Source organism: Boleophthalmus pectinirostris, unplaced genomic scaffold (assembly GCF_026225935.1).
Source record: "Boleophthalmus pectinirostris isolate CB_2022bp ecotype Guang Dong unplaced genomic scaffold, ASM2622593v1 HiC_scaffold_2, whole genome shotgun sequence".
NCBI lineage: Eukaryota > Metazoa > Chordata > Actinopteri > Gobiiformes > Gobiidae > Boleophthalmus > Boleophthalmus pectinirostris.
The window spans coordinates 20071315-20086254 of NW_026571152.1; the positions used below are offsets into that span (position 1 = coordinate 20071315).

The 14940-nt window shown below is 37.6% G+C and overlaps 1 protein-coding gene across 1 annotated transcript; it reads left to right on the forward strand.

Annotated features, from left to right (window-relative positions):
- Window positions 1-676: 676 nt before the first annotated feature.
- Window positions 677-14689, forward strand: LOC110169654 (ceramide kinase-like). Its single transcript, XM_020935224.2, has 13 exons — window positions 677-987; window positions 4956-5087; window positions 5399-5521; window positions 5817-5942; window positions 6014-6080; window positions 6397-6542; window positions 6839-6913; window positions 7232-7384; window positions 7715-7820; window positions 7902-7981; window positions 9901-10106; window positions 11110-11324; window positions 11900-14689. The coding sequence occupies exons 1-13, from the start codon at window positions 852-854 to the stop codon at window positions 11985-11987; spliced, it is 1653 nt and encodes a 550-aa protein (XP_020790883.1). The 5' UTR covers window positions 677-851; the 3' UTR covers window positions 11988-14689.
- The last annotated feature ends 251 nt before the right edge of the window (window positions 14690-14940 follow it).

Here is a 14940-nt window from a genome sequence, read left to right on the forward strand (position 1 = left end):
ATCCTTCAACGTAGAAAAATACCTTGAAAAAACAGAGGATTATGTAGACTCATGCGTAAGAGCTTTGTGACGCATTCAAGTGCAGGGTAAAACATAGGGCATTTGATGAACTGAAAACCGAAACATCACACTGTACTGCTCTAGCCTATGCAGAAAAAAACGTTTTACAGAAGAAAACACTATTAAAGCATTTAAAAGCCATGGGTAAATTATAAGATACTACCCATCGCTGAATTTCAGATTATTTAAGTACCTACATGACATATGACATGCCTGTTAAAATCATGTTAAAATCATGTTAATATGCGTGTTATTAAAATGAAGACGGCTCTGATGGATAAACCTATGTAATATGGTGTAATACAATGTGATATGTAATAATGTCGTTATTATATTTGCTTACAGATAGTTAACAACTAATAAAATGCCAATACAACGATGTCCATTTCAGTTGCCATTTACATGAAACTTGTCTACGTTCCCAAATTGGAGTCCAAACTGTCTGGTGTCTAATTCGGTCAAATAAAATGTAATAACAGAATAACAAAGCGACTCCACGGTCCTTGTTACTGACAAAATGCTAGACTTTTCCGTAGTCTAATTCAGATTTCCCCACGGTCACTGCGGCACCACAATGCGCCTGTAGCCCCCTCCTACTTCCGCCAGCAGTCCGCTATTTGTCAGTAAAAAGAAAAGCTGAAATCCGCTACTCGCCGATCCACGATTTACCTGCTTCTATTATCAATTATTCACGGTCTGGAGGCGATCCGGACCTACAGAGCTATCATGTCCGCACTCAGGTAACCTTCCCCCAGGCTGCTGCTGCTGTCGCCTCCTCCTCCGGATGAAGGATGGAGAGGCCGAGCAGGCTGCTGCTGTTGTCCGAACTTCGCGTCAGAAACACGGCTTACGAAGTGAGCCTGAGCCGGTCCTTGCTCACCTGGAAAAAACAGGCTTCTAGTCCTGTCTATCATCCGTTTAAACCAAGTAAGATCCTTTTGACAATTACAATACATTTTGAATATTTATTTACAATTATACTTTTTTTGTTTTTTGTTTTTTGTTGGTTATCTTTAGCTATCCTTTGCATATTGCTTTAGGCCACAGTGCCACACAGAGGGCACTGAGGACAACGTAGATGATTCACAATTTCAAAGTAAATTTTAAACTTTCTAAAAACATGTTTACAGGTTAACAGTGCATGATAAGCACAGTCTGCATGAAAACCCAGCGACAGCCTCAACCCCTTACATAATCCAGTGAAGTACTCATTTTATATAAGCAACAATAGGCTACCAATTTATCAATTTGCAGACTTTATTGTTATTGGAATCCATTATATTCTGCTTCCTGGGGTCCAAATAGAAATACTATTTACAATTTAAACATCACATACCCTGTACATGTGCATAAATGAGTTTGTACAACGCAGCACAGTCCTTGTACATAAACGCTATACATTATAACTCATATCTAAAAGAATTCATACAATGTACATCTGACACAAAAGATGTTCAGAGCACTAATATGACAAAAAGGCAATTTCTAGCACTGATACTGTACTACAAGGCAACATGTCTCTTTGGTATCTTCTTGCAATATTCATTATATGGGTAGCTTGTTCCACAGCATTATGAGTGTACAGGGCTGTGAGATAAAGGAACTATACATTGTTTTTGTTCCGAGTAGGTCTATCTAATCTATGGGGAGAGATAAGTCATTCACTGCTGCAGGCGTTGTGTTGCATATGGCTGCTAAATGGACCATAGTAAACAAAAGGGGGAAAAAAAAGTTCAAATAGTGCATATTGTCTTCAAAGCTTTTTACTTTGCACTCATGTTAGACTTGGTTATTTGGTAAGACATATTTAAAGGTTGTTTTACTAATATTATAGCTAACCAAAGACGTTTTTTTTTTTTTTTTTTTTTTTTCATTTTTTACTTTACATAAATTGATCTATATTATAATGTTGTTTCCTCATCAAAATATGCCTGGAGTTGTTTTTTGTTTCATTCACACATGTTCAACACACAGCTAAAGATGAAAGGAAATTGTTAACATGAAGGTTACAGCTCATACATCACATGGTAGAACAGAGCTTTGGAGATGTTGACAGATTAATAAATCAGGTTTACCCGGACGTGTGATGAAACAAAACACACCTCCTGGTATGTTTTTGAGGAGGTAACAGCATTATAACATGGCTTAAAGCCCCCCAAAAATTCTGTAATATAGGACTTTTTAAAAAATTATATGCAGTATTTTAAAATTCTTGTTATCTCTTTTGGCCATAAAAATACTGAAACTTAACATTTTCCAACTTTTTTATCATTCAGTCTATTTAGTTGTTTCCCATTTACAGCATTATAAGTAAAATCTTGTGTCATTACTTGCCCTCATTGCTTTTCCAAAGTCTTAAGACAGGGCTGAAAAAAGTAAAATTATGTCTAGTTTCTTGGGTATTGTTTTTTGTAAAGAAAGCAGTTGATCCTCTGTTTTTAGAAGCCAATCTCTCACAGTAAGTGCCTTGATGGGAAGAGAGTGGAATTATAGTTTTCTCTGAAGGAGCCTGCCCTGTCTGCTGTTTGTTTTAGCCTCCACAGGGAAGAGAACAGCCAATCAGATTAGTGCATTTCAACCTCACTGTGTGCTCTAGGTACTTATTATGGGTGTATTTTAAAGGTTTATCGTACAGAGGAGATGTAGTTGCAAAAGTTACCAAAATCTCCTGTGCAATCATAGTCGTGTAGTCTTCTCAGACATCTGTTGAAACTTTATACAAGATTATTAAAAATCCAATATTTATTTGAAGAGAAAATAAGACATCGAGGTTTAAGTTTTTAAAAAATGTTCATGAAATACACTCTTTTTGCATACAAGCCCAGTAAGTATCACAGCTGCACAATTAAACTGAGCAATTCAACTGAAATTGCAATTATCAAATCTCAAAAGTTGTAATTATTCAGGTGGATAATAAGTAGGGAATGTCCTCTACCCAGTTTTTTATTGTAATAATGATAAACCTGAAATACTTTGGTTTCTTGTATTAATTTATCTATTTATTTTTCAGTCTTGTCTCATGTTTACACTCTTAGTAGTGTGTGTGTGTGTGTGTGTGTGTGTGTGTGTGTGTGTGTGTGTGTGTGTGTGTGTGTGTGTTGTGAAGTGAATTCTAATTTTTGAAATAATGAGATTCTAATTTGGAATTCATGATCTTAATTAATTTTTTTTCCTCGAAATCATGCAGTCCTAGTTCAGTAATCATAGACATATCATAGCATTTTCTTTACTATTATTATCTCAAGCATCATTTCTTCCCCTGTTACAAAAGAGCCTCGTGTTCTGCCAATGTCGTAACCAAAGAAGGTCATTTATTTTGGTTGATTTGTGTATTTTTAGCAGCATCTATTTATGACTGAAATCCCCCACAAGGTTTGTTCTTCCAGTTTTCTGACTCATGTTCTTTCTCTCTCAAGATCCATTTGGATAAATATATTTACAGATGAGGAAGCCTGCTTTACCATAGGCAGCCATTGTAAACACATGCAAACGTCCCATACTTCCTTTCTCTGCTGCTTTGTATATTCAAATAGTTGTTTTGTAGCAGAGCATGCCCTATTGTAACCTAGTGTTCTGCATTAAGATCACACATGAGCTACAATTACGTCAAGTAGAACAGAACAATGTTGATATTATTACAACTGTTACAAGTCACATATCTGATTTGTTATTATTACTTTACCTGGAATGTTACACAATATTGCATTAAACTAATTTATCTAGCATTTGTCCAGATCAGTTGCAGGTGTTATTATTCAGAAAAACATTCTTGCCTAATGGTGTTGCTTGTTAGTGATGCTTGTTAGGGTGATAGTTTAATGCCATAATGAGGAAAATTCCAGACAAAGCAATGACAACAAAATGGAGACAAGTGAGTGTCGGACCCTCCATCAGAAAAGTTACATGGTGCCTCTTTAAAGAATTCCACAAATCCTAAAATAATCATGTTTTTCTACTAAGCAATCCTTAACTGCCACAGGAATCTCCACAAAAAACAGTACAATTATATTCATATTTTATCCTTATGCCCTGAACAGTGTAGCTCTGACTTTTAGCTGCAGATCACTGACATCACACGCTCCTGTCTCCGTCTCATGTTTCAGAGACTCTTCACTTCCAACAGACTGAACCTGATCCTAGACTTAAGTGTCCCTTTAGGCCCCATATTCAATTACAACAGATATACCACCATGGTTCTTATCCAAAGACCTGCTATTGTCTGCTCTCTTCAAGTCTGCTTGACTTACTGATCACTCATGTTATTAAAATATTATGTCTGAAGAGCTGTAATGTGCGCAATAATGTATATATATTTTGGCAAGTACTTTTAGATTTGCGATAAATGTTTTAAAATTTTACATTAACATTTCACAGCACACTGAAATATGAGCTAATAAACGATAACAAGAATCCCATGTATTTCATGTTCCAACCCCATATAAGAACTATCTACAATTAATTGATTACAGTGTTTATGGCTTTCAGGTTCATCATCAAAACAAAAGCGGAATCCAGTATTTTTTTCTTCCTTTTTTTTCATTTGTTTCCTGTTTGCTGAGGTCTCATGATGGCTACCTCTGGTTCGTCTGGTATTAATATGAAGATCACACAGGGCCTCCAAATAATAATTTACATTACATTTAATAGAATATGTAAAGTTCTTTCCATAGAGTTGCATGTTAAACAATATATAATTAGGATTCTTGGCTTAATACCATGGTAATATAAAGCAATACATTTAAACTAATGTCTTATGTAAGGTTTTTGAACTTTAACTTTTTATGCTTGTTTTATGAACAACCTCTGGGGACCCCCTGCAATGCCTCTGAGGCCCACCGGGGGACACCACTTTGGGAACCACTGATATATTAAGTAGTTGTTGATGTGTGTTGCAGGTCTGTGTCGCAGCGTAGCGGTGTCTGAAATCGTCTCGGTTCGTGAGGAAGAGGAGAACAGCAGCAAAGACAATGGCAGCTGGAGGAAGATCAGAGAGAGACAGGAGAGGGATTGCAGGCAGGCCTTCACTGGTAAACCACATATAATACAGTAGTTATTACCTTTTGAATAGGTAGTAGGAGTACAATGCTGTGAGGTCCTTGGGCAAGACACTTAACGTGCTTTGCCTCCAGTGTCATTGTGTGTTTGAGTGAAAAAGCAGGTCAACAGGAAAGAACAGAAATGAGCCCTAAGCTACAATGCAGTGTGTTTACAATAATGCATTTTAGGTCTATTAACAAGCATTGCCCTAGCCAAATATCTCTGCACAGCTGTTTTTTACATTTTCACTGGTGATGCTTCCTGATGTGAAAAGTATTGTGTCTGTGTTGGTGTGTTCCAGTCTCGTATGTGGAGCGAGGGCGCAATCACCGCTGGCGGTGTGCAGAGGTCACTTTTGTCTGTCCCGACGCAGTTCTGTGTCAGCGCTGGGTCCTCAGCATCAGGGAGCAGCTGGCTGCCCTCAGTGCGTAAACATACTCCTACTCTCTGTTACTACTGTACACATCAAATCAACCTGAGTGCTCTAGTGTGTGGAAGGAATTTAATTCAAAGATATTATCAGAGTATACCAGTGTGCTCATATCTTTCATCATTCTTAGTAGTCTCTATTTAGAAATGCATGCTACTAATGCCCAGCCCTTTGTAACACGCTCCTCTTGGGCTGTACTAACACAGCTGTGAGTGCATGTACATAAGTCTGTGTGCTCTGTTGTTTGTCAAATACTGCCTAGTCTGATTGTATTGTGCTCCTGTCACAGGCTGCAGACCCAAACAGCTGCTCGTCTACATTAACCCTTATGGAGGGAAGAAACAGGGAAAACGCATTTATGAACAGAAGGTGGCGCCACTGTTTGCTCAGGCTGGGATCTCAACACAAGTCATTGGTAAAGTGTTTCTAAATTATTTAATTTGAAGTTTTTTGATTAATTGTAATACATGTGTTTTCTCACACCAGTGACGGAGTATGCCAACCATGCAAGGGATCATCTGAGGACTGACGCAGAACTAAAGCAGTTTGATGGGTCAGTTTCAAAGTCTCCATGTGGTCTATGTATAAAACCTGCTAACCCTTTAGTACAGACCTCTGTGAGCTTGTTCTAAGATGGTTGAGATTGCTTTATTAGTCCATATTTCAGTCAGTGCGCCTGGATTTGTTCATTATTTGCACCATGAGCTGAAGCGTAATTTTAAAAACACAAATCAGTTAACATCAATAACTGTTGGAATAAGTGCACTTTAATATTTTCCCTCATTTCTTTGTTCAGTGTTCACTAAAATACTGAAGTGTATGAAAATAAAATTAAAACAATTAACTAAACACGCATGTGTCTTTTGCAGCGTGGTGTGTGTGGGCGGAGACGGCATGTTCAGTGAGATCATCCATGGTTTGATCTGGAGGACACAGGTTGACAGTGGAGTGAACCCCAACAGCCCAGAGGAGGCGCTGCAGCCCTGTTCTCTGCGCATAGGCATCATACCTGCAGGTGTGAAAAACATGGGCAAAGTCTATTAGAAATATCAGTACACTGATGTCATGGAACAATTTACTGCTTTTATTTGTGTTGCTGATAATTGACAGTACAAAAGCATATTTTAAAAGGCTTTTTTAAGATTTATTAATCATTTTTTAAAAATTTTTTTATCTGTAAATTCTGTGATGTATTGTCAGTATTTATAAACTTAGATTACGTATTATACTACTTTTTTTTTGTTATTTTTAAAATATTTTTAGACTGTCTAGCAGTATTATAATCACTTCATGTTTGTTTGTTCATTCCAGGATCCACAGACTGTATCTGTTTTGCCACAGTGGGTACCAACGACCCCGTGACTTCTGCACTTCACATCATTGTGGGTCAGTAACAGTCTAAAACGTATACAACAACTTGATAGGGCTGTGCAATTATTCACATTTTGAACATGCTTGAAATCATTCAATAAGTGAATTAAACTGTCCTTAAAAATGAATCCTAAAACATAACTAGTTTATGATAATAAGGGATAATAGTAAGGCTGTACTTCTTCCATAGACTGATGAACAAAGTTAGCCTACAGAACTGTTTTTAACTCACAAAATATAGTAACACATTGTCCCTATTTTTGTCCTTTCTTGGCTGCCATTATTATTCTGTCCTTGGCTTTGTATTGATCATTTTGTTGTTTGTTTTTCCAGGGGACTCGCAGCCGATGGACGTGTGCTCTGTTCACCATAACGACATGTTCCTTAGATACTCCGTCTCTTTGCTCGGTTACGGTTTCTTTGGCGACGTGTTGAGTGACAGCGAGAGAAAGAGGTGGATGGGACCGACCCGATATGACTTCTCAGGTGAGCGAGTCAAACTCTGTCATTTGTAATAATGGGTTATAGCATTTCATATACTCATACTCATATATCTGTGAAGTAAAATTTTTTGCACTTTGGTCACTACTATTAAGATTACTTTAACTATATATCAGGATTGTGTCACACCTCAACAAGGACAGTTTTTATATTAAACAATAAGGGTTATAGAGATGTCATTGCCATTTCTGTTCTTGTTTTTGTTTCTTTGGATTTTTGATAATTTAAAAAAATGAGTATAACTGGTGTATTTTGGCTTGTTGAAATTAGCAATTTTTTAAAATCACAATACATATTAATTTGCCCTTCTTATAGGTCTGAAGATGTTTCTCACTCATCACTGTTATGAAGGAACTGTGTCCTATCTACCAGCCAAAGACATCATGGGAACTCCGCGGGACAAAGTCAGGTGTCGTTCTGGGTAAGGAATATTATTGGAGTAAATGTACGTGGTGTTTGTTTTTATGAGGTGCATTTCATAAATGTTTGTCTTAAATTTCAGCTGTGTGATCTGTGAACACAATGGACAGGTTTTTACACAGAAAGGTGAAAAGTACAAGCTGGATGAGTCCTTTGACACTGGTAAGATGCAACATCAATTCAAAAATTATTTAAAAAAATAATAATATGGAGTTTAATAATAACTGTGCTTACTGTATTGGTTTAAATGTCCTTTGTGGACTTAGCAATTAATCAGTTCAAATTAAAATGTTTTTTTTTTTTTTTTTCAATGGGGAAGTCCACAGAGTCCTTCAAATCAGGAAGGAATTATTTGTCTGAAACCTATGAATATGCTAAATATGTTTATGGTTTCAGATGTAGAATCTGGCAACCCAACATGCTTTCTGCTTTCTGGTTAGATTAACGCAGTGCTTCTCAAATAGTGGGGCGCGCCCCCGAGGCTCCGTCAAGGGGGGCGCGTTTGACCTCGGGGAGCATGCTTTTTTATTTTTTTATTTTGATTTTTTTTACTGTCTTAAGGGCCGTTCACACCAAAGCGTCAAAAAACGCCTTGACGTCTCTATTTGGAGCCTTTGCATTTGAGTTCAGACGCCCCCGACGCGCATCTTTGACGCCGTGGACGAACGGGACAAAAATACTTGACGCGCGTCCGTTGCCCTGGAAACAAGAGCCCGGTCCTGGACTTTTCCCGAAACAATGTCAGACCAGACTGAGAGACTTTAGTGTTTTTATGACATAAAACATCAGCGGAGGAGATCAGGTCAGCGACTGGGGCGTATATATATTTATACTCCGCTAATGACACTGGATCAGTCCCGGTCTAGTCCTGGTCTAATACCGGTCTGGTCCTGGTCTAATCACGGTCTAGTCCCGGTCTGGTCCCGGTCTAGTCCCGGTCTAGTCCGGTCTAATCAGGTCTAGTCCGGTCTAGTCCCGGTCTAGTCCTTGTTTAGTCTCGGTCTAGTCTCGGTCTAGTCTCGGTCTAGTCCTGGTTTGGTCCTGGTCCGGTCCTGGTGTAGTCCTCGCGATCGGCTCGGTGATTGTGATGTATATATTTATTCTCCGTTCATGTTTGTGGTTCTCGTTCTGGTTCTCGGGTCTTTCTTCCTGATAATAACGTCGCTGCGTCTCTGGATACTCGTCCCTGATTGGTTGACGCGGCGCGTCTGACGCGAAAAGTTCAGCATTTTCAACTTCTTGACGCTGACGCCTTGGACGCGCATCTTGGCCGCTGACGCCAAAACGCTGAAGACGCGCTGCGCTGACGCCAGACGCGCGCTGACGCCGAAAACGCGCCGCAAAAACGCAGGACGCTCTAGTCAAGCGTCCACATAGACTTACATAGAAAGTGGACGCTTTGACGCTTTGGTCTGAACGGGCCTTTAGAATAAAGTGCAATTGCACTTCCACTACATTAGGGGGCAGTGGCGCTCTCATTGGCATTCGCTCGGTGGTGTAGGAGTTTTGTTTGCACTGAGCATGCGCGCTTTGCACACAGCACAGAGTTTGAGTATGAAGTGTAGACACGAAGTGTAGCAGACCCTCAAGTGACACCATGAAAAAATATTTAACAGGGATGAGAAGACAGACGGAGAGAGACGGAGATAAAGAGACAAACGAAAATCTCCCAAAAGCTAAGACGAGGAAATATGACGAATGTAGCGCTTGGCTTCACTGTGACTACGGTGGGAGACGAGGAAAGACCGGTGTGCTTACTGTGTCTAAAAATTTGGCAGCCGACAGCATGCAATAAATTGTCACAATACATTCTGAGATGTTTTATTCGTCCTAGGGGGGGCATGACAGAAAATAATTGAGAAGCACTGGATTAATGAAATATGGATACAAACAAAATGTAAACATTATCATTTTTAAATCTTACAAAAATATTTATGTAATTGTGAACAAATCAACACAGTTGTTATCAGTAAAATCAGTATTTCATCTTAATGTTCACCTAATGTCTAGGAGCTATATTATTCATTCTACAATCAAATTTTTTAATGTGATAATGAGCCACCCGTGTTGTTCTTTTTCAGAAGGTGACGATGAGTGGCGCTTGGTAAGGGGTAAGTTTTTGGCCATAAACGCGGCGAGTATGAGCTGTGCTTGTCCCCGCACGCCCAAAGGCCTGTCTCCGGCCGCTCACCTGGCCGATGGCACCACAGACCTCATCCTGGTCCGGAAGTGCTCCCGCTTTGACTTCCTCCGTCACCTCATTCGTCACACCAGCAAAGACGACCAGGTACCTCTACACAATTATGCACAAGTGATATGGAAAATGTTTATAGATTTTAGTAAATAATAATTATTTGACACCAGTCTCTTGCTATTTTTGCTACTTATTTAAAATGTATTATTACCAGATATCTTTTTTCTCTTAGTTATTATATTGTGAAGTGTGAGCTACTGTGCCCAAATAATTTCCCTTGTGGATCAATAAGGCAATATTATCTAAGTCTAAGTACCGGTAATCATATTTTGAAGGACAGGTTTATGGCATATGCTTATTTACACTGCCTAGATGACATGTTTCACAGTATGGCACTATTATTTACTTAATTATTTGTCGCCATGTGGGCAAGTCACAGGATCTGTGTGAAAGCAAGCCTGCTCACAGTAAGAATAGATGTTTTACAAGGTATTCTAATCAATAAAACACTTGTAATTGATAATAATATATGCAAGACAGAATTTTCATGTTATGCTGTGGAACATTCCTGACACGCCATTCACATGTGTATCAAGTAGCTATATTTTTTCAAATGGTGTATTACACAAGCATTTTGGACTAAGTAAGCTTTTAATAGACATTTTAATTTGGAAAAATACAAAATAAAATCACACAGGCAAGGATTCAGGATGGCTGACTGGTAGTAGGTTAATGCCGTACCAATCCAGGCAATGCAATAATATCTCCATGGAGAAAAGCAGGTAGCAGCCCCCGTGTGCTACACCTTTTAATATATATTTTTTTCCAACTCTAGTCAAACATAAATGTATTGCATGCCTGCCTCAGCAATAGATTTGCTTCACATTATCTCATATCGATTGATAAATGTATCAAATGTATACATTTTACAGCTAAAGAACACATTTTCTTTACTGGGTCTTGTAAATTAAACTTCTAGATTTTCTTGCTTCACGTACTTCTAGTTTGAGTTTAGTAGTTCATTCTTAGTGTGTTTTGCGCTTAATCTTGAAAAAACAGATTCATAATATATCAGTATGTGCCTGTTGTCCTTCAGTTTGACCTGGCGTTTGTGGAGGTTCATCGCGTCAGTCGTTTCCGCTTCATGCCCCGTCAGTGTCAGAGCGACTCAGACCTGAACCTCCAGGAGTTCCACAAGAGGCAGATTTTTGGGCCTCTGTGCAGGGACCACCCGGCATGTGGCTGCAGCCCACACTACAGCAGCTGGAACTGTGACGGAGAGGTGCTCAACCACACTGCCATAGATGTTCGGTCAGTGCCCCTTGTGCGGTATTTTTCAGTTAGAGTTGTGATGAATTTTATACATGTGTTCTTATGTACGTACTGTATGTCTTATTATTGTTGTAAGGTGGTACTGTGGTCACTACGCTATATTTCACACTTGATATAGCTCAATACTTGATACATATTTTCATACCATAATTTGAAAACACAATTTTGTAGACAAAAGGATGCACATTTTAACACAAAAATAATAGTGCTTTCTTTACTATTACAATGTGGTGTTTTTACTAGTTATGACATAGATCAAGACCATTCTAAAAAGGTCACATTTTGTCCTACTCAATTATAAGGTGTTTATTTTTCAGTATAGATACTTCAGATTAGTATTTAGGTTAGATAATAGTTTTAGTATTGATTAGTATCTTGTCATTCACTTTTTGACACCCCTAAAGGTGTCTTAAAATCTCCAGAAATGTGCTTGATAAGTAAATATGTTGGTTATAGCTCTAAAGTAATCAGAGTTTGTGCATATCGTACGTTCAACCTACAAATCCTTGGAGTCAAAATCACTAACAGTTTTTTTTCTGTTTTTTTTCCCCCAGGGTGCACTGCCAGTTGATCAAGCTCTTCGCTCGTGGGATAGAAGAGATGACCGTTTTTGAAGAAGTTACCAACCCCTGTGCAATTTGAGACCCCCACAGCCACCCACTGTACGCATTTCTTGTTTCCTGTTATGTCCGGCTCAAAGTTATGACATCACTGCCGTCACTCGAGTCACCTCTAGCCTCAGCATATTAAAAAAAGCCTCAGCATATTATATTTTCATAGCAAATTTGGTCAAATGGAAAATGAGGAAATCCAAACCAGCTTTAAATGGGTAAATAAATGGATAATATGCCAGGTTTAGTTTTTTTTTTAATGATTAAACATGAAATTTGGTATTTGAGTAATCCATACATTTCATTGGTTTAAACATTTCTTAACATTTGTCAGCATTAAATAAGTGCAGTAGCTTGAGTTCTAACAATTGTATACCTCGATTTCTTTATTTTTGTGTTTTAACTGCTTATAGTATTAAAAATTAAGACTTATTCCTTTTAACTTAGATTTTGTTACATATAGATTAACTCTATTTGCACTTTTTGTCATTGAGATCTGCTATGTACTTGTCATTTATTGCTTCTGTGGTTTGATTTCCATTATCACCATGTTCATTTTTGTGCTGGTCGCCTTTCCTAGATCTGCTAATTATCCATGCTTGAGACTGGCGCAATATTCAAGTCCACAATAACCCACAACACTAACCAATGCAGAATAACCAGCTCTTTAAGGGATCTGTTCATGTTATTATTTTTGTACTATTTTTATTGTAGAATCGGTTTTCTAGTCTTTTGTCAAATTATATTACTTTAAGCTTTAATAGTATTTTTTACAGGCAGGCATTTTAGGGGGGAAAGTTGACATTTTTTGGCAGTCAGGCTGGTTCAGTTCTTCCATGATTTCTGCTCTTTATGCAAAACACAGCAAAAGTTTAAAAGTAGCCTTTAATGAACAGAAACTTCCACTAACCTAAACCAAACCAGAACAGATATTTTATCCATTGTCAAATTAACAGTCATACTACCTTCAAAATACCTGGGTGATACTCAAATCTATCTAAATTTCTCTGTGAAGTTTTAATGTACACAATAATTTCAAGTTGAAGTATTTATCTTATCCTGAAAAAATGCATTGCAAATAATGAATTTTAAAATGTATTACCTTGTTAGTTAGTGGAAGTTTAATTGATAATCATTTTAGAAGGATGCTGTTTTACTGAGTCTATGACCTGCTGTTAGCCATTAGCCGCTAACACCTTTCTGTAGCAGCTTTAAGGCTCCATCATTTGCTTCCTCTCTGCTTATGTTAGAGCTGGCCTCTCATTTACGTAGAGGGAGAACTGGTAGCTATTTTGCAAGCGGTGCTCCATTTAAACGGCCATTTCTCAAAACCAATGAATTTTCAACTGAATATTACCAAATAGCCTACAATGTTGTTATGTAGCTGCATGTCTTTCTATTGGAGCTGTTGATTTACTGTGTGACATTATTATCCAGCAACTTGTAGTAGACAATGAAAGACAGTACTGTGCAAATAAAGCAAGTTATTGTTTCAATGAGTAGAAAAGGGGCAAATGCAGAGATGCAGGCTAATATTACAAGGTAGATCCATGTAGCACAGACATCTGCTAAGGCGTTGGTCCTATATTGCAGTGATAGCCTAATTGCACCTGAAAGCTGTTTATTTCAGAATGGATCTGTGACGTTTAAACTCCACAAATTGTGTGAAAGAAAATCACTCATCTAGAAAGCACCATAGTCTGAATAAAATGTAGGAAAAACATGGCATGCATCATAACTCTTCTCTCTGTTAACTGCATTTGTCTCACTAAAATATTTGCACAGTATTGTTAATTTCCATAAACATTCTGATGCTGTACAATCGGTTTGAAAAGTTTTGCATCTACTTGCTGTAAAAAAAAAAAAAAAAACATAACCAAACCTGCAAAAGTATATATTTTTGAACCAGAAGAATTACATTTTATTGTATTGTACAATATTGTGTTGATAATTGTACATCTAAGGTGGTATAGAGCCAAGATCAGTGAAGGAGTTGAAAGATTTGCTCTGGTCAAGTTTTGAACAGCAACTGGCTATTGTCAGTACATTGTGATAAATGTGAGCATTCCTTATTTTGTGTTTCAAAATGTAGACTGTAGAAATAGTGGACCATATTTGAAAAAGATATATATTTAATATGTAAAATGTTAATGTATTTTGTTCCATAAACATGTATACTTTCAGTTTTGTGAAATTTTAGGTTTTAAGTTTTGGCCCTCTTTTGAATTTATTTATTAATTTTTTTTTGTGTTATTCCAGATGCCAGGAGTACTACAAAACTGTTCTACATATATAAACTTTGTTTCACATTTACAATAAGAAAATAGAATAATTGGTAGATAGATGGTCCACTGTTTTTACTGAACAACCAAATCCAATTCTTGACTGACATGAAAATTGCCAAGTAAAATGTTTGCTGGAAAAGGAGACTGATCCTCTTGCTGAAGTTTTGCTGTTACGTAACGATATTGATAAAACATGAATATATTGTTATGATATAGAAAATGTAGAATAAATGATTGTACATGTATCTTTTTTAGTGCTGCGTGCAGCTATTTTCTTTCTAATTGTTTAGCAATGGTCATGAATTTAACCAAATGATATCTTTCAATCCAAAATAGTTGTAATCTTCTGGCTGTAGCAGACTGAGCACTCGTCTAACTGATGCAGTCTACCTGATGATAATCTCCTGCTGTAGCTCTTCATGTGAAAATAAAAATATGTTTAAGTTGACTGTTCTGTGGTCTTCATTGTGCTAAAATATAAAATAACACCAACTCAAAAACGTGTAATACGCTGATAATAATCAAGTACTTATTTCTTTGACAGGGACAATGCAGTCATTCATAGTCATAGGCAGGGCATGCAGCTGTCGTGACGTATATAGTGTGTAGCTAATGCTTATTTTCAAACGCTGACTGTCCGAGTGTGCAGTGTGAGATTGTACAGTGATTACTGGAGGTGCTTCTGGTGACTGTTGCTTA